Genomic DNA, 27740 nt, shown 5'->3' with positions numbered 1-27740 from the left:
CCCCCCCCCCGCTGCTCCTGACACTGTAGGCTTCAGAAAAGACAAAAGGAGAAGCTACAACTGCTTCAACCGCGAAACGATGATGCTCCACAAAGCGTCTAACGTTTAACCACAAGTCGGCCCACGCCGATGTTTTTGTTCACCTCCTTGTCAGTTCAAATGTGTGCCACAGATAAAATGGACCTGAGCAGAAAGCTAGAAGGTCTGTTGAGAACATGCGGCGTCCATGAAGTGTGTCCATGCTTTCAAAGTCACACGGCGCGGCGTCCTTTTCTGATCTCACAATCGAACCTGTAACCAATTCTGAACTTTCTTCAACATTCTCAAATCGTGCCAACCTTTTGTGTCGACCTTTCTTCACGAGACAAATTTCACGACAGGTCCATCATCATGTTTTATATAGGCCAACAACAATAGCCAATGGCGGTGAGAACTGATGTGATTCTGTGCTTCAGTAGCTGTTGCATTAATTATTTCATCTGCGAGCGTCGCGAGGACTGAACCCATGCGTGAGGATGGAGATGAGTGATGGGGCAGGCTAACGTCACACCCGGCTCCATGTGTGAACATCTGTTTTGGGCAGGAAGAAGAATCAACACGGGAATTTATGAAGTGTAAAGTCTAAATTAAAAAAAAGCTATTTTTATGGAACATATTCTGCCTTTTCTAGGCAGAAGGGTTGGAAGGTTAAAGGCATAATGCCACTTAATATACACTATGAGTGAGTGGACCAAAAATGTTGCTAAAGTCCAAAGTTTCAGAAATGGAACTGTAGCGTCGGATCAGTCAGATCTGTGTGGACTGTCCCTGTGGCGACTCCAGACGAGGAGAAAAGTGGAGAATGTCTTTATTGGTAAAACATCTCTGGTAAAGATGTCGATTTTTAGCATCCATTCTATTTCATAACCGATGGCAGATCTTGACGATTGTGATTCAATTTATGTTTTCATAAACAAACCGTTCAATTAGAAAACCAAAATGCACTCAAGTTTATCCAATAAAATGCAAATGAGATTTAATTTGATTTCATTTAGCCAGGAATGGAATCAGACGGGAAATTATTGCCAAATATGAAACACTGTGTTGAGGGAACCAGAGCGGATGTATGTTGACATGTTATGTAAACAAGGGAGCAGCCTTTTGGGGAAGCGGAGACTTCCCTGTGACCCTAAAGTGCCAGCAGATCCTTCTTTTGCATTACGCAAGAATTCTGGACAACGTGAGGGAAAATAAACTCTCCTCCTCAGTCAGACATTTGGACATTTTCAATCAAGGCCTTATTAATGCTAACTGGTTTTGTTCGGCTGGCAGTCCATCAGACTCTCACCCAGACCCACGGTTGCGTTGGCTGGAGCCTCCAGCTGGGGGTCGTGACCTCTGGGTGCCAAACCCACAGAGAGGGGTCTGTTTTGTAGAGCTGGTTATCTGATCTGATAGAAGCCGCTCCCTCGTTACCAGAGTGTTAATACAGACTGATGTCAAGATGAATACACTCAACTCCACTGATGATCAATAAACAACCGCAGAGCAAGATAAGCATGTAACGCACCAACAAAGCCACTGTGGTCAAAGATTAGTCTCACCGCGGTATAACACAATAATTGAGTAGGACTTCTGGATTCTGGGTCTCTGTTTTTATCAGCTCTAACCCATATAACCAGTATTTACACCACTGCCATCTACTTCATTACTTCTTCTGGCAATACAATACGGAAATATACATTTCCACCCAGAACAAATCATAGTTTTTCACAGTTCATCGTTGTCTAAGCAACATTTCTGAATATTTTGAATCTACAATTTTACTGTGTACAATCGCCTCTGCGACTGGTAACTGGCGAACAACACAGTTGTTTATGTTTTTCCATCACGACCTGAACTGATTGTGTGACATCAGAACTTGATATTCTTTATATATTTAATATATAAAGAATATCAAATAATAAAATTCAAATTTCCTATTGACCAGAAACACAATAAATGTTTTTAAGTCGGGTACTTTTCGGCCACCCCCGTAGCTCATGAAGATATATAATTATATTCTACACATAATGCTGAATAGAATCAGAGGTTAAATGCTGACACAGGATTGACCAGAGTCACTCTGAACTCATTTTCATCCACAGAGCACAGTTGTTGCTAATTTGTCAGCTGGGAATGAGTAGCAGGGAGGGCAGATGGGACTGTCGTCCATCTGAGTGGGAGGAAGACGATGACCCAGGATGGTTTGTCTTGCGTGTGGGAAGTGTATTCTTCAGTGGTGAATGACAAATATTGTGGAGGGTATTGATCAGCCGGCGTGGCCTGGGCCGGCTGATGGAGGGTAATTAATGACTCTATTTGCCTCGGTCCCAACGAGGACAATTGGGTTTGATAAAGTGATAGGCAGCAGCTATTCAAGGTGAGGGCCATAAAACATGCATAATATTCACCTGAATGCGTCAAAGCCTTCGCACGTTAAGAAAAGTTCGGGAAATTTATATGGTCTTTCTGCTGGTTTAGAACCAGCTACAACAAGCAATTAGCTCTTTAGCCTGAGGACAGAGACATCAACTTGTTGTTAAAGCACATTGAGGGTTTTTTTTTTCCAACAAAGGAAATTGACAAATCATGTGTTAACTGATATGTCAAGAGGCAGCAACAGTCAGGTGTCTCTACCTCTCAGAAGTTAGTGCCTCGTTGTTGCCATCGTGATGCTAAACAAGTCGTACCTGATTTCACAGCGTACCAGTTCAACAGACAGGGGTGGTAGCAGCACTGATCAATCAACTGGTGCAAACAGATTAAAAGCACATTTCCCAGAGTGTCAAATGTCTTCTCCCAGAATCAGAATCAACAGTGTACAAACATGTGTGAGTAAAACAAAGATTTGTGTTCATATTTCAACAACACACGAGGGATATATTGTAACTTGCAGAGATGCTGTTTTTAATCAGGCAGAACGAGATTGACTACAAAACGCAATCGGTACAAATGACCTGGATCGTTATGCAAGTCAATGCAATGAGTTATAATGCAGTGAAGTATTAATATATAAATTACTATTAAATCAGGATTATAAGAATCAGTATAACACATTACGAGAGATGTGATACGATATGATATAAAGCAATACGATGCGATGCAATAAAACATGGTAGTGTATGGTATGATACTATCATGTTATGATACCACACGACATGATATGATATGATACTACAGTATGATACAATAAAAAGAGATTGTTTATTATTTATTATTTTATAAAGTGAAACAATAGGGGATACTGTGTACAGTGTAAATCAAGGCCTCCTAGCCTTAAAGGAGCCTCCTTATGAATAATGCTTTAATTACAGCAATGTCTCCAAATTTAAATATATATAGACACCTGACTAATATTTATTGTGTCAATTTTAACATACAAATAAAAATAAAATAAACATAAAAAATTAACATTTTCAAATAAACTGTTGACTGGTAGTCATAGATTATTAAATATGAATTAGTAACTGGTCCCATTAATAGCTTTTGAATAAATCCCACTTCAGTCTGCCGTACAGTGGAAATAAAATAAATTGTTAAAATGATATTGTCAGCAAGCTTGTAGTTAATTTATTACCAATCATAAGCACAATTTGAGTTTAAAGAGAGCTGCACGTACACACACTCACACTCACACACACACACGACTACATTTTCTTTTATAGCTCCTTTAGCTCTTCATGTGAGAGTCGGGTTCATCCTCTGGCCTCAGTCTGTGAAAAAAGGTCAAGCAGCAGAATAGGATGGCAATAACCCTCCCAAATGGTACTATCACACAGACATGATTGATCAATTGAATTCCATGGCAGAGAAAAATGTGGGATTAAGTAGAGTATTATACGCACAATGAGTTGAGGCATGATGTTCATTTCAAGTTCATTTCAGCTCCCTCTTGCCACCAGATCAGGCAATCAATAGGGGCCTTGCATATCATATATCACTACTCTCCCACTGAGGGGAGAACATAATCTGCAGCAAATTTAGAATGACAGATTTGTAAGGGAGCTGAAGCTTTCTGGGATCTGGGAAGGAGACCGGCAGACACAGACACTGCGGCCAGGAGAGGTGTAAAAGGGGTGATGGAGGAAAGGGGGGGGGGGGGAGAATGGTCTGTAAAAAGGCATCAAACCATTGCACACAAGTGATACGGGGAAAAGCTAAGACATCCTTCTCCCAACAGTGGGGTAATCAGGTCAGGAGTCTGGAGAAAATTCCCATGTTTTGGTGTGCAGGATGATTGAAGCTGAATGTACGATTTTATTCAGCCTCTTGTCCTCCGCCGCTGTTTCCAAATGGAACCACACAATCACAAAGAATGAAAGCAGGGCGGCGCTGAATTAAAGAAGGGAAATTGTAGAGGGTTTTTTCTTTCTTTTTTTCTAAAAGAAGGAATGCTTTTAATTTCAGCAAACACCAGTTTGAAGAAATAAAATCATTTGAGCGAGGGAAAAACATGCACCAGAGCTGCTGTTTCATTAGTATACATGCTTCCCGCAACATGTATTTATTTGCAAGTGGAGGTAATGTATCAATTATCGGAGAGCTTTTAAATCAAAGGTTGTGGGTGTGCGCGGGGAGGTGGGCTTGGGACGGGGGGGGGGGGGGGGGGGGGGCGTACAGGGAAAAACAAGGAAAAGTCTGTATGATGGAGGCAGTGGCTGAAAAACCTGCACTCCATCTTTTTTTCTGTCCTCCTCAGGACCCACACACAAAGGTGGTACAGAAAAAAAAAAAAAAAGAAAACATGAGGAGAATATAAAGTGCATAGCTTGAAGTCAAGGCCAGCTTCCCCGGGGTCAGTGTCTCGATTGTTGCTCTTTCTTCTTATAGATGGTTCAGATGGTTCTGGCCCAAACAGTGATTCTCAGGGTAGTGTGGAGAGTTTACGGAAACACCTGAGGGCAGATGCCTTTACCCAGCAGCAGCTGGAAGCGTTGGACCGGGTCTTTGAACGCCCTCCGTACCCTGACGTCTTCCCTACCCCGGAGCATATCAAACCCGAACAGGTCAGTGGCTTTTTCTGCTTTCACAATTTTTTGCATCTCTTGCACACATGAATTTGAAAAAAAAAAGAGAGAAGCCAAAACAACTAATTCGCAAATATTCCCAGAACATATCCAGAAAGGAAAGCTAATTAAACAAACGCCGGTGATGGTTGAGCGCTGGATTAGAAACCAGCATGTATAATGCTGCAGGGATCAAAAGAAAACTCCCACACACTATTGATTTTCTGATGAAAAACACGTTTCTTGTATCCCTTATAATTGAGAATAACAGTAAGGCAACATGAAATTAATCGATACTGAGATTTTTTTTTTCTTCATTTCTGTTGTTATTCAGCTGCTGTTTTTATTGTCTTAGACCGCTTGTTTATTTTCAAGCTGCAGTCATTTGATACACGTGTCTGTGAAAAGTATGCTGGAAACATTTGCATCTCTGTATGTATCACCTCCTCTGATATTAGACGACAACATCCATCCTCATTTCCAACATTAGTGAGGATTTGGGCCACTGCCACCCCCTCACCAAAACCACAGCCAGAAAGTGCTGCTTATTAAAAGCTCCGAGCTTATTACAATGGATAACCTTTATTTACTTTCATTATACTATTAAACAACAAGAGACTATTAATTTCACCCACCAAACTACAACTTGGGCCCATAAAGCAAAAGCAGTCACCTAATTGAGTTCATTTTAATTTCTTTCCAATCGGGGCGAATTACGCAGGTGATAAATCAGTGGGACAGGCCTCACCTCCAGAAGAGGGCCTAATTTGCAGCTAATTACAAAACTGATTTCTACTGGAAGATCAATACCAAAACGAATTGGAAATGACTTGCAATCACAAAGAACGTCGGGGAGAGTATTAAAAGGCAGAGGGAAAAGGGGTCAGGATGAAAAAAAAGGTGGGGGGCGAGTGGGTAAGAAAAAAAGGAAAGGGGCCAAGAACAGTCCAGAAAAATCAGCTTTAATTTAATGCAATATTAATCAGAGCACTTTCCCTTTCATGGCCGCCGTTTTTTTCCTCCCCTGGAAAATGTGGCCCTATTAGCCAGTGTCTGGGTTCTGTAGCGAGGCATTAAAAACCCATTCTGGAGATGCAAAACTCAATGGATTCACCCCTCCCACACTTCTGCTAGCCATTTGGTCATCCCTTTCAGACCTATCTTTTCAGTTTCCCCCCCTCCTGCCCTTTATCTGCATGATAAAACGTCTGTTTGGCGTCTGAAGCCTCGGAGAATAGAGGAAAACATCCGACATTGTGCCAGTGAACAGTTGTAGCAGACAATTAGAGTTTATCGGTGATAGTGGCAGACAAGAGCGGGGTCACAGGCGTCCCCCCCTGTGGGACCGAGTCCACTGAGCCACTGTGGCTCACACTGGGCTTTTGGACAAACGTTGTCAACACTCAGGCTTCGTAAGTCTCATCTCATTAAGAACAAACCTGCTAACATCTGGCATGAGTGCCTTTTTAGTGGCTTTACAATGGGAAACGGGAGGATGAAAGGAAAAGTGGGAGGCAATTATTTTTCAGATAACGTTCTTAACTTAAATGGACACCTTGTCTAAATTACAACAATGTTTTGTGATTTTTTTCTGCAAGATTTTGTCTTAAATAAACTGTCCTAACTGCCATTTTAAATTAATAATTACAAGAAAAACTCTAATAATATAGAAGGAGATGCCCTTTAGCATATCTAAAAAAAAAAAAATTCTGGAGGGGCATGAACATTTAGTATTTTGATTTGATTTATTGATTTAAGACAAAAACTTACAAAAAAAGTTTTTTGTACTAATAAATAAAAGTCAAATTACCCAGATCCAATTATATCACAAATTCAAAACTTCTTTTAACACAAGCTTTACAGTTGAGTAACTCTGACAAACAAGTCCAGAACTACTTCTTTTACCAGTCCTTCACTCCTAAAGTCTTGCTAGAGGCAAACCTCGAACACTTACAAGTGACTCAGGAGATAATGACATCTAGAGGCAAACCTCGAACACTTACAAGCGACTCAGGAGATGACATTTGGGGTGGAAAAGACTCCAGATTAAAGCAAAAATTCTTTAAATGTTGGGTCTTGACCAGGACCACATGGTGTGTCTGTAACAAAGCAGAAATGCCTTCTCTCTTGGCTGATCAGGGCTAGAACTGCAGTCAAGCACAAAGGGCCAGCTGACGCCTTGGCTTTTCACTCATCTTAAAATCCCACTTCCTCTCAGACAATACCGGAATACATTCATGATATGCTTGGACTGCCACCCTGCACTGAACACACACACACACACACACACACAATGGCCTCATACAAATTTATACTCACACAGGGCATGTGTGGAGCGCTTAATGGAGGAGGAGAAGGGAGGATTTCCATCTAGGTATTGTTTGGTTGTGTAATGATTCAACTGTCCTTTTCCCAGGCTAATGAGTACTCGCTCCCTGCCCTGAATTCCAGCTTGGACGAAGTCAAACCCAGTTTATCCTCCAGCGCCAACCCAGACTTGGGCCCCAGTGTGTCGCAAAGCTACCCTGTAGGTAAGATCAAGTGCCGTTCAGTATCGCCTCTGAGCCGCCGATCTCTGAAAGACGGATGTAACCGCAAATCGATGTCTGTGCCACTGACACGAGAAAGAGAAATGCATGTGAATAAAGGCCAACCAAAAAGTTGAGTGTGAAGACTTTTTAATACTGTTTCACTCCGAGCTGAAAAGGTGGTGCGACCATGTGATAAAAGCTCAGCAGCTGTCGTCTGTCTGCTTTTTTGCTGAACAAGCAGAGCCATAAGAAAGATTAGGGGCGGGGGGGCGAGCTGTTCAGTCACCACTGGACAAGGACCTTTAGGTGTCAGCACATCAGAACTATGACTGTGTATCAGAGCAAGGTCTCTGGGTAAGAAAAAAAAAGGCCACCGTGCAGCACTGAATGCTTGTTGGCCGCCGCTGTGTTGCTCCTGTGATTTGTGCACCAGGAGACAGTTTGTGTGTCTCAAAGAACGAGTAATGTTCCCCGGTAAATACACTCTGGCATTTCTGCCGCCTAAACACAACACCGTGATCATTTATTTCTCCCTCCACTCCACTCCACCCTACCCTCCCCCCTCCCCTCCCCTGCGTCTCTCTTTTTCTCTCTGTTCCACCTCTCCTTGTCACACTTAATGACTGCCTGGCTAATTGAAATATTGTTTCGTTGTTGCCGTATTACCAAGAAGAAGGTTAAGTTTACGGAAAGTTTTACGATGACTGTCTGAGGGCCCGAGATTAATATACGGGGGTTTTATTAAAATTCATATAATTACGCCGCAGCCATCAAAGGCAACGAGTTCTGCATGGGGGAGGACAGGGTGATTGAAAATTGCAGCAGCCCCCCTTCTCAAGTGATACAGCCAAGCAGTCTTACGAGAAAATAAAGAGGCCTTTTCTCATTAATATGTGGGAGGTAGATTTCCCCTGTAAGGCAGGCCTCCTGAGAAGAAAGGTGTGTGTTTGTCCTTTGTGCACTGATGACCCTGTAGAAAGCAGACCTGCCTCTGCAGGCGGCTTTGTCTGCACCTGGGATATTTTAGATGGTCTCTGCACAAGGGTCTGCTTCCTGCATTACAGGTGCAAAGAGACGTTGTGAAGAAGAAAGATGAGATTGTGTGCATTATCAGTGTGTGTGTGTGTGTTTGGATGAAAGTGCACTTTTCCATTGAACGATGACCTCTGGTGATGAGAAAATTATGCAACTCTCCTGGCTTGCTCTGCAGGGGGCACTGTGGACTCCATTGCAATTCCCTGGTTGTACACTAAGTGCGCTGTTACAGATCAGAATTCCTTAATTCTGGTAAAAACAGGTTTAACAAATATAACTGCTGCGTTTAGATGTAGACATTAGAAAGGGAAGGTTAGCAAGCGTTTAAAGAACCAGTGGCCCAAACGATGGTTCGCTGGCCTGTGTACTACACCTCTACACACACACACACTCGCCTCTGTTTAGGGGAGCTGTACACCTGTGACATTATTGTGACAACTCCCCAGAACTTTATTTACTCTCCTCTAGTTCTTCTACATTCAAACTTTGCAAAACAGCACCCTCTACCAGGATGCAAATCTGCATCCTTCAAGGATTGAAAACTTTTTGAGTGTGAGATATTCAAAGTCTTCAAGGACCTGGATATTAAAAGAAAATCACCCATTTTTTGTCATAACCACAGCAACATGACTCCTCCTTCAGAGAGAACTGATTTATTTCATATTATTTTTCTGTTTACTTGGACTCGCCCTTTAAACCTTCCTGGCAGAGGAGATATAGAGTGTGCAGAGATCAAACCAAGGTAACCGAGCATTTATCTGACTTCCCCTCTGTAATTAGTATTTGGTTAGCGGCTCCGCTTCCCTTTTGGATTAGACTCAGGTGTGTGCGGTCTCTCTAATGGCTGAGTATCACAGTTTACTTGCCAGCGATAAGCCTTGCAGAGAAATTTTTAGTCAAGCAAAAAGTAGTAAATTATCCGCAGTATTTAGGCTGAGATCCAATTTGAAATTAATTGTGTTTTTACGGGTGGGGAAAGGACTCGAGATTATGTTCATCCTAAAATGCCTTCGTTGGCCAATTAAAACGCCCAAAGTTATTGATCTTGTTGATTTTATGTCACGCCATTTGCATAATCTATTAGAAATGAATGATTCATGAAGTGCTCTTTGCCAGTGATTGGGATTCCCACTGAAGTGAAATAGTTGAGAGATAGAAATCTATTGTGTCCTCTGCTTATCCTATTAAAGACTCAAAAGCACCTGCGAAGTGGTCTCAAATAAGAAAGGGATTTAAGGGCATTGTGCACATCATCGAAATTCAGAGGCAAGAAACCACATCCATTAAACAGGCCTGTTTTTTTCCTTTCCTTCTCCTCCACATTAATGCCGTATTACCTGCTAAATAGTCCCTCTTACCTCATAAAAACACCAAAGGGTTCCATGAATATGTGCATGGGACAATCGCATATTGTGAGGTAATTTCTATTGTTGATATGGGAAGTCATTTCTTTGATGAATTCCCTCCGAGAGATGGATTTCATCTCAACTGCTTCTTATTCTTGTTCGCTCGAACCGCTTAAAATTCATACAGTGTGGGCCGCGGGTGAATTTATGAATAGCCAAAGAAGGAGTTTGGAACTTTTTTTTGTGTGTATTTTAAGAAATAAACGGAGAGAAAAAGAGAGAGATGGCCTTGATACAGCCAATTGTCTGCTGTTTCTATAGAGGGTCTCTGTATTTCCTGAAATGAGTCGGAGCCCTCCTGTTTCGTCGATGGCCCTTCAGATTTCTAGAGGTCCTTCTTGTGCTGAGTGGGTTCCCCTGAGCCTTCAGTGTGAGTTTTCGCAGCCTGCACTCAATGGCTGCATACGGAGGTCTCTTTAAACATATTCCCCTGCTGAGGCCGTTAATGGAGGCATCCACAGGACTGAAGTCCTGCGTGTCAATAAGCACTTCTCCTCCTCAAGTATCTGCTCACACACACGCGCCTTTATCCTCCTTCCTAAACAAAAACTTTCACTCAACAAATACATTAATCCACACTTAAAATCCAATTAAGGTGAGCCGGGGCTCTGAGGGTGAACTGGACAGACAGCATTAAGGCCCCCGCCGGTGTGCACTGAGCAACGAGCAATGATCACACGGCAAACGTGTGGCTCGGTGACAAACTGCTCGCCTCCCTTTACACAGGGGAGAATACCAAGTCAGGCACAGAAATTAATGCTTAGTTCGTCTTCACAAAAGCAAACTAACCTTTGAGCACACATTTGATAATGAATGACTTTCAGCCAGCGTTTGGGGAATTAAAGCAATTTGGCTCTCCAAACATTCTTTACTTAGTTGTAATTAATTAGGGTGCTGAGATTTTTTGGCTGGTGATAAATTGCCCCATTCTGCACATAGCCCGGGAAATAGAGGTCAAAGATTTTTCGGTTGTTGTTGTAGCAAACATGAAGGAGTCCCTGTCATGCTAAATTTAATACTCTTGCTAGCAAAAAAAGAGTCTCTCGCAAACGACTTTGTTCCCGTGCCAGATAAAGACAAGGTCGCGCTGCTCTTCAGTTTGTGTTTTAAGAAACTGAGTTGATGGAAATGTAAAAGCTCTGCATTAGGTTTCCTGTCACGTCATGGGCAATGATAAAAACAAAAGTCATGAATCTTTGTCTCTGGTAGAAATAAGTGATGGCGAAAAAAAAATTTCTTTTTGGTCCAGGAAACAGTCTCAGTCTTGTTCATTAAAAGTATTTCTGCTCTAAATGCAGTGCAAAACTAACAGTAAAAAGCTACTTAAAAACAGTTTCTAGCATAAGTATTTATGAATTATTCTTCAAAAGAAAAAAATAATAATTATGTTGATTTTCCGGCATTCAATCTAAACGAACTGTCAGAGGAAGCAGACAAAAAAAAGCCCATCTTTTAATGAGAATCTGGACACACATCTCTGTTGTAAAAACAACAAAAGCTAGGAAACAGCTAATGAGGCTATCATTGCTGTACAGAGAGTTCTCTCAACCGGCGCCTCACAGAAAGAGGGCTTTAAAGGGGACATAAAGCAACGCTCACAGAGCTGCTGGCAATCACTGCCAACTGTATCCTGGAATACACAAAAGCTGGCACTGATAATCAGAGTCAGCGTGGGATGTAAACAGACTGCTGCAGGATATCAAGCATTTATATAAGGATAAGAAAAATGTATATCTGTGTAACATGAAGGCGAATATTTAAATATTTAGGCGATATTTGCTTTTTCTGCCTTGTGTAAGACTAGAATAAAAGTCGAACTGTTCCCACAAGGGTTGAGCTGAAAGTATTGATGCTGTTAATCAATCATTCAATCATATCGGGGCTAATATTGATCATCCATTAACTAAGGAAGACTGACCAGCCTAGAATAAAGTTAGTTAATCTATTAAAAAAAACTTTGAACTTTTTTTCAATACTTAAAGTAAATATATATTTTAAAAAGTAGAATTTGAAATTATTCGATGTGTTTTTGACAAGACAAGTTCTTATCTGCTCCAGTAATAAGAAAGAAAAGACAGGATGAGTGTGGGCTGAGACACGTTACACACGCACACACACACACACACACACACAGTGGCCTCACCCCTGCTGGACCTCCCACATATCGCACTCCCACCGCTCCCTTTGACTTCTGTGCAGTGGCTTGTGGCTAACTAATTCTTGTTATAACAGAATGTTCCGGCGTGACCTCACTCTTCTCTGTGCAGATCTTAGACTCTGCACATTCTCAGTGTTTCAAGTTGGAACCAGTGCAGCTCAGCATGTGGTGCTGACGCCTGCAAATAGTCCAGAACACTTGTTTAGCATAAAACCTGATTTATTTTTTTTCATCGTTGACTTTGAACATAAAGGACTGCGAAAATGCACGTCTTCTGACACTGAAGCGTGCGTTTGCGGAGTGACACACAGAGGAGCTGTAACACTTGACAACAGCCAGGTGGTGATTTGACTGAACATTTTCTGATGCTGCAGAAAATTGGGAAAAAAAAGTACTGTACATTTAAAACACAGTCAGTTTTTTAATAAGAAGGCTGTGCATTTTTGCTGTATTTTTTAACTGCAATTTTGCACCAATTTGTTTGTTTATGTGTAGCAGACCACAGTGACCAAAATCAAACTGACTTCATCAGTCAGTCCGTTCATCACAATTAAATAGACTGTTTCTGATTTTCCAATTTTATTGTTTTTTTGCCTGTGTTTATACATAAAATATATAAAGATGTGACGTTTTTTGACGGTAAAATCACAGGGTGTTTACAGCTCTCATGTTCATACACTATTTATATTAAGTAAAATTCTGGCTATTGTAGAGCTTTTCATTTCACTGACTCACTCCCTCTGGTTCCTCCTGTGTCCTGCTGACCTCCAGGCCTGCCACCCTGCTTCTTCACCAGATTTACCAGCTGTTTCTCCCCCTCTGCCTCCTTGTGGCCCACAGCAGGCCTGACACTGCTGGCACAAGCACTTCATTACCCACAGGCCTCATCCTCTCACGACTGAGCAGACGAATTGTCTGAGATATGCTGGGTTTAAAAAGTTGATTTTTAGCCACTTTTTGAAGTTCTAGTTTTGAATAGTTTGCGATTGGGCTGATTTTATTTATTTTTTTTATTTTTTATTTTTACTATTTATTATTTCTATACCAGAGAGAGTCTACTGAATAGAGTACTGGATGAAATTTACTTCACCACTATGGATCATATATTGTATAAAAAAAAAATTACAAAAATCTGAAACTTTAAAATGATAATTTTAAAACATTTAAATGTTATTTGATCAGATCTCTGTTGAATTTTTAAAGGTTACTATGATAAGAACTTTTTCTAATTTATTTTCAATTTTCAGGCAAATAAGGAGCAGACATTTCTTTGCCATTAGTCATCATGTTTTCCTGAAGTTGAATTGTTGTCACAACAATGTGAACAACTGCTGCCTTTGTGGCGTTATGCTGCATTTTGTTGACGGGCTCCTCATTAAAGCTTCACTGGAAGAGGATTTTCTGTTTTCTGTTTTCTCCTTTGAGCGAGCCCATGCGTCCCTCACTGCTGACATTGTGGTTGGGGCCTCTCCCTCCTCGGCCTTTGCTGCAGATTGGGGTTACAGGCTGCAGCCCAAATGTCCCCGTGGTCAGTGAGGACATCCCAGCTGTCATTCTCAATTACACTGCTGAATATTTGCAAATGTGTGGAACCGAGCAGAGGGGCCTGTTGTTCAGACAAAAAGGAGAATCAACCGGATTTTTTTTCTGGAGCTTGTTTTCCTCTTGTACTCCAGCTATGGAGACGTGCAGTAAAGTTGTTAAATCCAGCACTTTTAAGAGGAGTGTCTGCTCTGAACGTTGTCAAGACTGGTTGTGTGTGAGTTGTTGGCGGTGATGCTTCCACAGATCTGTAGCTTTTTTGTCCTTTCAACACTGATGTAAGAAGACGTACCATGTTTACTTTTTGGAACGGAGCGCTAAAAGCAGACACGAATAAAAGTCTTTCTAATGCAGCCATATAAAATGAAATACAATCTAGTCTTCTAAAGATGCACTTAATTATACATGAATCCACTGATCCAGATTCAACATGTGAAATATCTGTGTCATCATATATGTAAATAAGCGCCGATGAACTGAACCAGGCAACCAACCGTACGGGGAGTAAATACAATTAGCTGCATTTACATGGCAATGCCATAAAACCTTGTCAAACGCAAAGAGCCAATCACATCGCACCACATATTAGCATCCCACAAAGTACTTCTTTAAAATGGATTTGCTGCTTCCTAGACATATCTTTCAAATATTATCTTTCAAACGGCCTCATGCTACAAACTTTAGCCGTAAATCAGACAAACAGTACATAGATATTTCAAAGAATATTTTCATTATTATTTATTTAAGCTATTACAAATGTATTTATGTAATGATAATTATGTAGTTAATATTTTTGTATTATTATTATGTTATTATTTCACATGAAGAAGAGGTTATAAATGGAACCTCAGAGGTCCTGATGTGTGATTTTGTTTGTGTCTTGTGCCCCTGCAGGTCGAGACATGGCTAACACAACCCTACCAGGGTATCCACCTCACGTCCCCCCCACAGGCCAGGGCAGCTACCCAACCTCCACACTTGCTGGAATGGTTCCTGGTGAGTGAGAGACCATACTGTATTTCCGCTCCGTGCCGTCACCAGGGTCCATTTAACAGGTGGCCCTGAAATGAACAGGTGTAAGGAGCTCAGAAGCACAGCCAGGAGCTTTTAGCACCAAATTACACAGTATTGACCTGCGGAGCTGCAGGCACACACACCTCTTATATTAGCCGTGTGTGTATGATTGGATTAGACAGGCTGAATAAGTGATCAGAGACGAGGGAGAGGACGGTCGCCCCGCTCTCCTCCCTTCTCTCCTCTCTGCCTTATTGGATCATTATCTTCCCGCATCTTCCACTTCTAACCAACCATTGATATACAGCACCAGCAGCCCACCGCAGCCCTGGTGCTCCAGAGCATATCCTACCCCACCTCTACTTAACCCAGCGTTAAGGTTCACAGCAAACAGTTAAGGGTCAAAAGGCAGAAGCATGGGAGCTTGGTAAATATTCAAATGGCCATTTCTCTCTCAGATGACCAGGCCCGAGCCATGGTGCTGGTGTGAAACACAGAGGCACCACGTTCTAAATCCTCTATCCACGTAACACAAATAACACTTTGCTTGAATGTGATTGAAGCACAGGAACAAGGAAACCAGTGGAGTGTGTGCTGTGTGAGCATATCTTTTACCAATTATACAGCCAATCGCAGACTCCACTGTTTCCCTGTCCTCCTGAACAAAGACCTGCTGGGACATGAAACGTTATCTCCGCAGCCATGGAGGTCGCATGACCTACATGTTGGTTTCTGACTCTCAGTACGTCAAATCCAAATATTTGGAGATATTTTTCCAATAAACAATTAGAAATTAGAATTAAGATAAATAATTAGCTCAGAATAATCCCACTTTAAATTCATATTATGTTGGATTTATTTTCAATAATTAATAAAGGCAGCCTGCCAGCTACAGATATGTGTATCTTGGTCAATTTTGGTGCATAAATATGTGGATAGGGAAGAGACAGACTTTTGATATTTTCTAATGATTTACGGATCATTGTGAAGGACATTCTCTTCTTTCTGTTGTTTAAACATTGACACAATCATAGTCATTTTGATGATTAATCATCAATAATCCTGATTAATCCATATAAACAACTACATTACCAAATATGAAAAAAAAATTAATAAAAACTATCCTTTTCTCTTTATTGCCAGTACATAAAGATAAATAACAAAGTGTGTGTGTGTTCCAGGCCTGATTGTATTTGTTAGTTTACGTCATTACTGGCTCTGTAGCTCTTTGCTTGTTTGAATATAAACTGCAGCTTTGCATTCATTGAGTGTTATTGCCGCCTCCTTCTGAGTCCAAGCATCTTCACACAGAAGAGTTCAGCCAAAGAGTAACATCCCTGCTGATGAATATGAAATTTGAAACATACTGTTGTTCAGGCAAGTGAACATAACTCTGGCACAAAAAGGATGAGTCCTATGATTCCTTTATGTTTACGTAACTGACTGCTTAAAATAAAATAGCCATATATTGACATATAGACATAATAGTAGTCACCAGAAGTGAATTTGCATATGTTATTTGTGTCCTTGACACGACACTTTCTTTTCCTCCATTTCGGGGACAACAATTAAGCGCACAGCAGGATTTACCCCCAGAGCCACCAGCCAACCACTGTTAGTATAGACTTTAACTAAGGAACCTGTTAAAAAGAAAAGTGTGTGTGCCAAAGTGCCAGTCAAACATACATGTACTCTCCATGTGTCCTTAAATGGCACATAGAAAAAGGGAAAGCCGGGCCTTAATCCCATGGGTCGTGGTTTCTTTGTGTTGCGATCCATTCATCCCATACACAACCTCTAAGATTTAGTGAGAGCGCACAAAACACCGTTAAAGCAAAGCCATTTCTCACCAGCCTGGTATAAAATCTGGCCTTTATTGTCTCGTAAAAAGAAAGAAACGTGTTGAACCAACAGCAGTGCTCACTGACATGCTCCGTGTTACTTCCCCTGCAATGAAAATTCTGTCGCGGGCAACACCGGAGCTCGGACCGGAGGTGTTTCACATGTTAAAAAATTCTCCAGGACGGGCTCCAGGATTTATTGCGACGTATCAAAAATGTATGCATGAAACAGTTTATTACCGCTCCGTATTTATTAGGCCCGTTTGGAATATAGTGGGGGAAGAAGAATGGGTTGAGATCCATAAATGGGACAGGGAAAGCCGCCTTCAGTGTCACATCCTGTATTGTTCAGCGTTGCATAACTTAAGTGAAATGAAAAAGAAATAAATTACTTGCTTGACTGGTCGCACGACGATGACTATCATTTTCCCCCTCAAATTGCATCCTGACGAGGAATGGCTGCATGTGAAGGAGTAATGGTTTGACGCATTGAAATGCTAATTGATTTGTTGTTTTGTTTTGCAGGGAGCGAGTTTTCGGGGAACCCCTACAGTCATCCACAGTACACGACCTACAACGAAGCCTGGCGATTCAGCAACCCAGCATTACTAAGTGAGTGTAAAACAATAATAATAATAATAAAAGGATGAGAACAATTAGCTGAAACTCCAATCAGAGCCTTTGTCTCTGTCCTTTATTCATGCACAGAAAACTGATGATGCAAAAAGTACAATCCTAAAGGGAAAGGTATCTCTGCTAGTACAGAGGACAGTGAAATATGATTGGGCCAAGTCTGTGATTGACAGCGACAGAGTCTTTGAAGCTCATCCTGATGATTTACTTATGGCAGTTGTAAAAAAATGCAAAATTTTCAAACAGTCCGTTCTTCTGTTAACTTTCAGGTTCCCCTTATTATTATAGTGCCGCATCGAGAGGCTCCGCCCCTCCCACTGCTGCCACTGCCTATGACCGTCACTAGTTACCATGGAAACCAAATCAACCTGCAGGACCATGGCCTCAGCCTCCATATTGCTCCCGTGTGAGCGGCATGGTCCAGTGGACACTGAGCAACTGCGCATTAAAATGTTCCTCACACTTAAAAAAAAAAAAACCCAACATTTCCCGAGGAGAACCCAGACGACTTCCTTCCTCTTTCTTCGTGGCATTTTTGGACACTTAAAGCCAAAAAAAATCTACCAGACACCACCAGAGACACTCAGAGATGCTACACACAACGGCTAATCGACCTGTTTTTTTATTTAAAAAAAAGAGAGAAAAAAAGAAAAGAAAAAGGACTGAAAACAAAAAATATCCTGAATTTATTTTCCCCCTGTAGCAGTGTCAGAGTTTTACCCCATCCTGGATCAATATTCCACATTCCTTTCCTCCGAGGCTCTCAGCAGGGATGCCGTCCAGAGCTGAAATTGTAGCAGCAGAAGCTTTTTTTTTTTTTTTTTTTGCTTTTCTCACCCCTCAACCAATCAACTCAAACGGCAGCATAGTTGCGATGGAAGAAGATTCAGCAACACGTGCAGACTGCGTCTGGCCAGTGTTTTATTATTATTATTTATTCATCAGAACAGTCATCGACCAAACATCCAGCATGACCTTCGATGCCATGAGAAGATTAGGACATGAACTCTGTGAAACACAATCAAGATGTAAAAATGAAAAATGAACTAAATAAAGAAACATCGGTTTGAAACTAGACAACGCCGTGGCAATATATCACCACGACTCGCTGTTTGCAAGGTTTCAAGATACTAGTAAATATATTCCTAAAATAATTTTTTTATTTCATTTTTATAATTCCTAATGACTACACTGCAGACTGCTTGGCTAGTGTTTTACTACTTCTTATTTGTCAGGTTACAAAAGGTTACATGGGGAAGCCTTGTGTTTTCTTTGAGATTTTTTTTTTTAATTTGCACTATTTTGGAGGTTTGCAACACTGGAGTGTTATTATGCAGAAAAACGACCAGGCATATTTGCTTTATTCCATTGAGACGACTGTAAGTCGTGTGGGTTTCGGTCTGAGAAGGCACTTGCGGTTTCAATTTTTTTTTTTTTTACTTTTAAAACTCATCCTGTCACTCTGTCTCGACGTGCACTATTACTACTGTATGTTATTGTCACGGCTCACCTGTTTATTTAAGTTTGATTAGGTCTTTGGCATTCAACCACAGTGATAGGATACAACAGCCATTTCAAGTCACGTCAGCGTCATTCCTCACGCCGGAAGTTTCTGGAGAAACTCCGATCCAATCTGATCGTGTCCCTGAGCAGAGTGAAGCTTCCAGCTCAATGCCTTAAACATTTTTCTCTCCTCCTGACGTCAGCTCCTCCATGTTTCAGGCCAAGTCATTTTTTATTTTTTATTTTAAATCATCAGTTTAAGTGAATGTATTTGCATTTGCCAAAGACTTAGTTCTCGTTTATGTTTTTTCACTGGCCGCCAATATGCATCATGAGATCAGTATTATTATTATAACTATTATTATTTTCATTGTTATTATTATCAAATAGCCCATTGTGCTCACAAGGAACCTATATGTAAAAATTCTATGCAGTGCAGAGATGGTCATCATATGCATATTCAGCTGTAAACCTAAAGGTAGGTGGAGTTTATTTAATTCTTATGTTATTTACACACGGTCCATTTTGTTGAAGGATTTGGTTTTTTTTTTTTTGGTTTTTTTTTTTTGTCTGTGTGCGTGATGTGAAGACACTTCTCTGTAAATACAGCTAAGAAAAAAAATGTCTTTCATGTTCAAGGGTGTCAACGCTCTCATTACACTGGTCCCACTTGTACAATAATAAAAGTGTCTGAAATCTTTTACGCAAAGGCAGCTCCATGATGTTTCTTCAACCGTGCAGTGTGGAAGCGAATTAAGTAAATTAGTAAAAAATTTTGGTATGTCTTAAGAAGACTGCATTTTAACCTTAAGGATTTGTCAGTTTGTACTTGAAACTTAAGATAGTAATTATAGGTAGGATCCCAACTGTGACCCATGGTTGGAACAATTAATTCTCATAGTTACATCAATCCTGTGTCACAACGATATTTAGTTCAAATTACATTATATTTTAGTACAACTGCGATGCATTATTGACTTTAAGGACTGTCTTAAAATATAACACTGAATTACTGCACTTAGAGAAAAACATTATAATTGCATTTTAATGTAACCCCTAATTTAACCTAACAGTAAGTTGAATATACTGTAGAGCAGACTTTCACCAAGTGACTTGACTGCAGCTGATATTCAATTTTCAGGTCACTTGAAAAAGTCAATCTCTGTCTAAATCTATAAGGTAAAGGAGGCTAAATTCTCCTGGGTCTCTTATTGGTTTCTCAGAAGGACTGGCTTCAGGATGATCACTTGTCTTTAGCCAGTATACTGTATTCTAGGTAGCAGAAAAATATAAATAAAAACATCACAATACTTCCACTTTTTATAGCAGGAAAATTCATTATAATCTGCAGTGTATATTTTTCAGTGTATTAAAGCACTAATCTCACAATATTGGCACAGAGAGTAAAGTCAATATCTAAAATACCAAAACTCCAGACCTCATTATCAGACTGTTCCTCAGATAAATGTATTTACTTTTTTCCATAATGAAGATCGCAGCCAACGCAGCAGTCGCAGTCAGAACACCTCTGAATGTTTTCTCCCTGATTTGGATCACTGAGCAGCACATAAAGTGTTTAACCTCTCCTGGCTTTGTAAAGCTGAATTAATTTTTCTAGCCGTGTGCCTGAATTCAATTTGCGCTAAGATGCACTGAGAGACTTATGCACGAAATCCGACTTGCAGCTTATTCTCACTCTCTTTTTCCCCCCTAATCCCTCCACAAACGCCGCCTCCTCCGATGACTGTTATATCATTATTGATTTACAACCAGTGGACACTGGCCTGATTAGCACTGGCCGATTTGCGAAAGGACTTGGACCAGAGTGGCAACGCAGGATAAAGAAGCCTGTTTCAAATATAAATGCTACTGTTGCACTCTGTACTGTAACAAACAAAAGAACGTTGACCTTCTGGTACTACAGTTTTAAAGCTTATTACATTATTACAAATGCTAGCTATTATACAATTGGGTGAACGTCATTCTTACTGTTGCAGGTTTGACTCCTTAAACTTTAACAAAAATGAACTAAGGCCTCCTCAAAGCCATAAGCAGAGCTGATTCTGTCGGACGTCGCTGCCTCTGAGCCAAGAAAGTGTTAGAAACTCACTTTTCACTTTGTAATTCAATTTCTCTGCCTGTTGTTTATTTCATAGCTCCCCTGTGAAGCATCAAAAGCTGATGTTCTGTCAGCCCATAACTGTCATATATGTTTGTCATTCACAGCCCTTGTTAGAGTCGGAGGGAAGAAGGAAAAGTGGAGGAGGAGGAGGAGGAGGAGGAAGGTGGAGATAGACTCTCCCCAGCTGAGAATTCCCAGAAGCGGAATTTAGATGGAAACTTTTTTTGTCACGTTACTGTCTAAATTGGCATATCTGGCTCTCTCCTCTGAAACCAATAAACTGTGAACCTGAGTGTATCTGTCAATCAAGCTCCAATTGACTGCAGTATGCCAGATGACAACAGCATCCGCATGAATATAAATATATATTATTTACTGTACAGGAACAGTGGGGCGATCTGATTGGCTCTAATCAGCATCTGTCTTTGCCCATCAAACATCCAGCTGAAAAAACACTAAAAGCCTAACGATGACATTGACATTGCCTATAAAGTGACAATTTTTATCTAAACTCGTTACTCAGATGGAAACTGCTGCTGTAATCAACTTTATGCACAAGCAGTGAAATGTTGATTTACTGTACATATGAAAGCAGCTGCTCCGCTGCGATGATTCTTAATTAATTTGAGAGAGAAAAACATCTTTTTATATCCTACTTTTTTTACCTGTGTCTAACTGTGACATTAATGTTATTACTCCTCGATGGATAAGCAGTAATTATCTTTATGTGTACACCTGGATTTCTCCAGAGGAAACAGGCTGATGCTGCTCACGTGCCAGGAACAGTCTGCGTACTAATGGGTAAGCAGCAGCGGCGGAAGACGCGCTCCTTTTGTCGTCTGTAGCGAGGGTGAAGCTCGTCGTGTACAACCTGAAGCCCCGGTGTCAGATCCACGTGTTGACCTTTGGAGTTGCTCCACGCTACTGTAATACATCCCCGACTGAATCAGCTGCACACGATTCCGCGCGTGGCGTTTCTACGGCTGTGCTGCGGCAGCCGGGTGAATTATAATTTGGTTACTGGTGTGTCAAATGTACAATAAATCCTCAGGATGTTATCATTTGCGGTGACACGCCAAGACGAGGGTGGAAGAGGAGATGGGCGTCGGAGCGGGGCGCAGGGGGGGGTTTGGGGTGGAAGAAAATATGAAAATGCATTTCACGTCTTTATATCTGAGTAGTAGTTTGGACATTATGAAAGAGGGAATGGATCTGCTGCTTTATGTGCTGTATCTAATTGGATTTGGCAATATATAATACAGTTCTCCAGTATCCATCAATTCCTGTGTAAGACCTGTTTGTATGGCTGTGTCACAGGGGCAGCCTAGCTTGTTATGATGCCTGAGCAGCAATTATGAGGTAATTTTTGACTCTTGCTGTGTGAGGCCATCCAGAGGATACTTGAGGGGAGGTTCCTAATGAGTGAGCATTGATTGATTGGACATAATAAGTGTCACCGCTTGACTGAAAGAAGGAGAGTGTAAAGGAAAGGAGTAAGGACTGGAGGAGAAGGGAAGAGTGAGGTGTAAGTGTCCGGAAAGTTTTTGTTTTTTAAAGGAGCCTCTGACCCAGTTGATGCGAAGAATGTGTGGAAAAAGCTCTGCCATGTTCAAGAAGAAAAACAAAGATAACAAAATAATATGAAGTATTTTACTTTTAAAAGCTGAGGATGGAGAAAAACTGCACGACTATTACTGGACTGAAATTACCAACAGTTCTCAGCTGGACAACAGAGCGGTACTTTTCCAAAAGTACTTAAATGAAAGACAGTACTTTCTTAATTCATTTTCATACAAAATTAACTACAGTGTTTCTTTTTGGTATAATATACTGTATATTTATCAGGGCTGTCAAACAAATGTGTTCACTAGGGCTCTTTTCTTTAGACTAAAGCTGATGGAAGATAGACATAAAAAACCCAGTGTCCTCAGACCGGATGTTGAAAACACAAAGAATGTTGAAGCTGGTTTTCTGAAGCTTTAAAGTCAAGGTGAACACTAATCTTCCTCCAGAACAAGCAGAGCTGCCCTCTCTGGCCGCCTCAGTCCTGCACCAAAACTCATTTACCCTTCAACAGTAAATAATTACCCTAATGGCTATTGTGTGATACATGATGCAATTAAAGCCTGATGCAATACACCTCACTTAGTGGATGTGTCAGGTCCTACATAACAGGTGCTGATGTGCAGGGCTAACGGAGCTTGCTACCTGACTGGGCAGTAATGGGAATATCCTCCGAAGAGGACAAAAGAGCTCCCTCATCAGCTGGACCTGTCAGCCAGGCATGTTTGTTTGCAACCAATAGGGAAATATTCAGCAAACTGTGATGCGGGGTATTCCTGTTAATAATAGAGGGGGAATAATGGGGAGTGGGTAGAGGAGAGGGCACAACCATCAACCCCCATCCTTTTCCCCCCTGTAACCCTCAGCCTCTCCTGCAGCACCCCTCACCCTCGTCTCCACCACCACCGCACTCCCAGCACCCCAGTCACTGTCAGGCCAAACACATGATGAATTGCCCTGTCAACAGAATTCATTCAGGGACCAATTAATTCAGCAGAAATGAACTAGAGCCATCAGTCGCTGAAAAACTCGGAGCAAAGAGAGCGAAGGAGCTTCGCTTTGGAGGAAAGAGAGACAGTGTGTGAGGGGGATAGAGGAAGAATGAGGGAAAGGGCGCCAAGGGAGTGCAGTGGAAGTTAGCCTGACAGGAATTGGTCATTTAATGCTTTAGCGCACTGGAGACAGGCCCTGTCATAGAGGAAGCCATGACAGGACTCCCCTGGTACTTTATTTATTAATTATCCAGAGCAGCAAGGGGCATTTAACTGTCTCACTCCAGGCCTTTCAACTCCACTTCCTGTCACTCCCCTTCCACAAACAGGTCCTCTGGAAACACAACGTGAACCGGAGTAGCGCAAATGTAGACAAATATTTGTGTTGCTTTAAAATTGAACATCAACTGTCATTTGTAAACCCGTCTCTCGCGGAGGAAACGCACAACTTGGTGACATGTCAGCGTTTTAACAGCAGCAGCAGCGAGTGAGTTCACTGGGTTGTCAATGAAACAACAACGCAAACACAAACGTTAACATACCTCAGTGATCGTGCAGGCAGGGAAATGTACCGCTATTGTATTTCTGAAACAGTTTAGTTTTTATCCACAAGGTATCAAATTCTTCCTACAAATGTCCAAAACTTCCTTTATCGCAAAATCTTTGGCAAGAAGAAGAAGAAAAAGAAGAAGAACAGGAGGAGGAGGCCATAATGATCTCTCAGAAAGGTTCAGAAACTGATTACAAAGTAGACTCTGGGTTTTTGTTTTGTTTTTCTGGTGCAATGTTTTATCTGAATTTCATGAACGAGGTTTTTGTTTTGTTTTTCTGGTGCAATCACTTGCAACCATTGTCTGTCACTACACGACTCTGCCCGTTTCATATTAAAAGTTTTCTTTCAATGTTTTATCTGAATTTCATGAACGGTCTCTCTGAAACAGCCCAACCAACTTCTGTGGTTGTAGGTCAGACACCACAGGGTCAGAGGCTGTGACTCAGTTCTGCTCCCCTGCCAAATATTCTCCAACAAACCAGTTCTCAAAAAGCTCAAATAACAAGAGAGAATTACAATATGGTGAGTCAACGTGAGAACTTTTTCACAACGTCACAGCTCACAGTCAACTGTTTCCTATAGTCTGTTTACACTGTTGGAAACCTGATGAGTCGATGGCTGACCTTTTCAGTCAAAGGTTTGATCCCTCCCCCTTTGTGTGGAGTTGATCAGGTGGTAAATATTTAATGGAACTCTTTCTTTCTCACATTATGCATCCTCATGTAACAAGAGGATGGAGCGGCGTCGGCAGCTGGGAGGCTGCTTAGGACATCAGGTATTCCTTACCATGATTACAACGAGAGCGTCTCACAACAACACAAGTTTGTCACCAGACCGTTTGACGTTACGGAGAACTGACGAGAAAACCCAAACATTGGAGAGAAAATTACAAGGATGACTTTTCCTCCTATTGTTTCATCCGTCCACGTCTGCAGCGAGCTACACATTCATTAAGTACGCTAACTCCATTCAGCGGCACCGACGTGTCACGACCCTCCACGCAGCACCGTCGGAGGGATGAGAGCCGATCTCCTCTGCAAGTTTGAAACAAAGGCGATGGAATCCGGAGGAAGGCAGAAATAAGAATCGCTGCGGTATATAATTAATTAAATGGGACTAATTAGGAACATGAGAGCAGGTGCCAAGCTATGGGCTGACAGCACAGACAGCCAGACAACAGGAAGGGGGGAAAAAAAAAACCTATGGGTAAGGGGTGTAACGTGACAAGAGGAGGGACAAAGCAACTTTCTGTGTTTTGTCACATGAAACCTCTAAGGAATATATGTGACAGAAACTGTAGACCCGAACGCCACGGGGGTCCCTCTCTTTGTTTCAGACAGATTTTCTTTTTGCCAATTTGAGGGTGATGCAAGCAGGAGATAGTCCTGCTCATTATTTCTGTGCATGGATTAAGGAAGGAAGAGATCTGTACCGCTGAGAACAATGATGTCAAGTATTTAGAAGTACTCATAGACTGTAGTATATGCAGTAAGAAACGGACAGACCCGACTTACTCAGGCGGGGGGGTCAGGAGGGGGCACACAGAGCTCAGCTGGTTTGGAAATGAACGTCTTGTGAGTGTAAGGGATCTTCTAACTGAATTCATGGTCTAACGACAAAACTACAGACAGACCTGTGGTGACAGGAGTTTGATCTTCTCTTTGTGAAAATGAAACACGTCCAAGATGGAAACTGTGACAGATTATACAAGTGGAGTCACTCCACACACATTCTATGTTATCAATCCTTCTTAAATGTTATTGAATATTTTTTCATTTATTTGTACTCAAATATTATCACATAGACGAGACAGAAGGCTTAATCAGAGGTAATGTAATACATTAGAAAAATATTTGAAGCTAATTGGTGCTAATGCTAATAATTTAAACTCTATTAGTAAAACAATTTACCAGATTCAAAACTTAAGTGTCAAAATTAAACATTGTACCATAAACTACAACTCCAATAATGCACCTTGGCACCTACACACGTCCCAGCATCCTAGCAAAGCAATGGATTGTTCAGAAACTATATGGAAAGAAATGAAAACCAATAGCATCAATTTCTTTGAAAGTTTTGATCATTTACAATAGACTAAAGTGTACTTCAGAACTGCTATAGGACTCTCCAGAAAAACAGATGGAACTTGTTTTCAACTCACACACACAAAACCTTGAATTAATTAATTAGAAAATCCAAGCATTAAGACCAGGGTCCTTGAATGCCACATCCACGAGTGACTTTCAAACAAGAGCAGAGCATCTTCTTAGAAGAGGAAAGCTGTAAGTTGTTATGTCATTTGTGGATACAACTGTTCCTGTGGATGTTGTTTCAGATGAACATGACATAACACGTGCCTCACATGCTAGGAAAAGGTTGAACACCTGCACATGTGCCACAAAACCCACCTCCCGTCTCCCTTTTCTCCCCTTTGCATAAATGTGGGCCACAACGTTATGGAAAGTCCAGCATGTGCAGCCACAGACACTCAGCCTATTTTATCACAATTTGCTCACTAACCAGTTACAAATGTGGCATGTGATGACAATAATGAGGCTTGATGTCACTTAGCCTTTGGGCCGTGTGTGTGGAATAGCAAAGCAGGATGTCAGGATGCTGCAGGTCCTCCACTCTGGTACTGAGAGGCTTCCTGCACAAGAGGTGACAGACACCTCGGGTAAGGAGAGCGGGAGAGAGAGGGAGAGAGAGAGAGATCCCCCTTCTCCAACAGCATTATAAATTACTGTAGACCCTATTTGTGTCAGTGGAGGCAAGTGGGGGGAAAATTCAACATCAGCCTATTTATTCATTTACTTATTCCCAGGCTGAGAGGAGCTGTGCTCCACTCTGCACTGCCACTCTCGCTCAGAACAAATGCTGTGTGTTTACGGGCACACATGGGCATTTTATTGTGGAGCCACTGGTAATAACAGAGCAAATCAGGCCCAGGGAGAAAAGGCTTCACAGCTAAACTGAATTTTTATCACACCGCCGACTGGTTGAAGTCGATATTATTTTTAACAACCATTTTTATTTTTGTAAAAAATCTGTTTGGGTTTCTCAACACTGTATTTAAGATTTATATTATAATATATTATGAATATGTTATACAAATATTTTTATATTATTTGTAAGTGTAACATGCAGGTGGTTTTGGACAGCACTGGCCAAAACATGATCCATATTAGAAATCTGATTTCATTTATGACGTGTCACGTGTAAGAAAATGTAATTTGCTTTCCAAGTTTGTTCTTATAATCAGCCACTGGAAAGGGAACACACTCTGTGCTCCGGTGTCTGTTGTAAAACCATAAGCAACTGCCCTGTCATCACATCACAATCTCACAAAGTGAACAAAACGCAAGGTGTAACAGAACTTAAAAAAAGAGACATATTGTCGACTGATGTTTACCAAAACCCCAAATGAACGTCCCGTGAAGTAAGTGATTTTGTTTTCTACCTGAATTATTGTCCAGATTGAGGTAATTACCAACTTTAATTTATGTAACCAATAACAGGTGACAGAGAATCTATTTCAGGGGAACAAAAAGTAATTTCCAAGCTCAAATGACTTGAAGGAACTGCTGTGAGGTTTGTTTAATCACACTTTTTTTTTTTATTCAACCACGCACAAAAACGAAATGGCAACAGTGAAAAAGGAGACAGGGCTTTTTTTTTAAATTACCCTGGGATGGTTCGGACTGTGCATCATCATTACTCGGGCTAAATAGCGTCGGTCAGTGACTCAAGTGGAGGTAAATGGTACAATTAGCAGGCTGAGCAGGGAGAGGTATATTTAATTTGAAAGCCTTCTTTCTTA

At 41.2% G+C, this 27740-nt stretch overlaps 2 protein-coding genes across 7 annotated transcripts in view; one reads left to right on the top strand and one right to left on the bottom strand.

Moving 5' to 3' along the window:
• pax2b (paired box 2b) overlaps positions 1-18810 on the top strand; it is a 29646-nt gene extending 10836 nt beyond the window's left edge. The window contains exons 7-13 of one of the 3 annotated variants that reach the window (XM_025058192.1): positions 1461-1477; positions 2448-2484; positions 4822-5027; positions 7444-7558; positions 14594-14695; positions 17080-17166; positions 17457-18810. In XM_025058192.1, the coding sequence (XP_024913960.1) occupies positions 1461-1477; positions 2448-2484; positions 4822-5027; positions 7444-7558; positions 14594-14695; positions 17080-17166; positions 17457-17533 (641 nt within the window). In that variant the 3' untranslated portion in view covers positions 17534-18810. The remainder of the gene's footprint in view (positions 1-1460; positions 1478-2447; positions 2485-4821; positions 5028-7443; positions 7559-14593; positions 14696-17079; positions 17167-17456) is intronic. The other 2 variants (XM_025058193.1, XM_025058191.1) reach the window with 2 other exon arrangements.
• The window catches only part of LOC103381923 (probable histone deacetylase 1-B), a 388477-nt gene that overhangs the window by 139464 nt on the left and 221273 nt on the right, over positions 1-27740 (bottom strand). The gene's annotated exons all lie outside the window — the stretch shown is intronic.

Source organism: Cynoglossus semilaevis, chromosome 8 (genome assembly GCF_000523025.1).
Source record: "Cynoglossus semilaevis isolate Cse_v1.0 chromosome 8, Cse_v1.0, whole genome shotgun sequence".
NCBI lineage: Eukaryota > Metazoa > Chordata > Actinopteri > Pleuronectiformes > Cynoglossidae > Cynoglossus > Cynoglossus semilaevis.
This window is presented reverse-complemented; position numbering and strand designations above follow the sequence as displayed.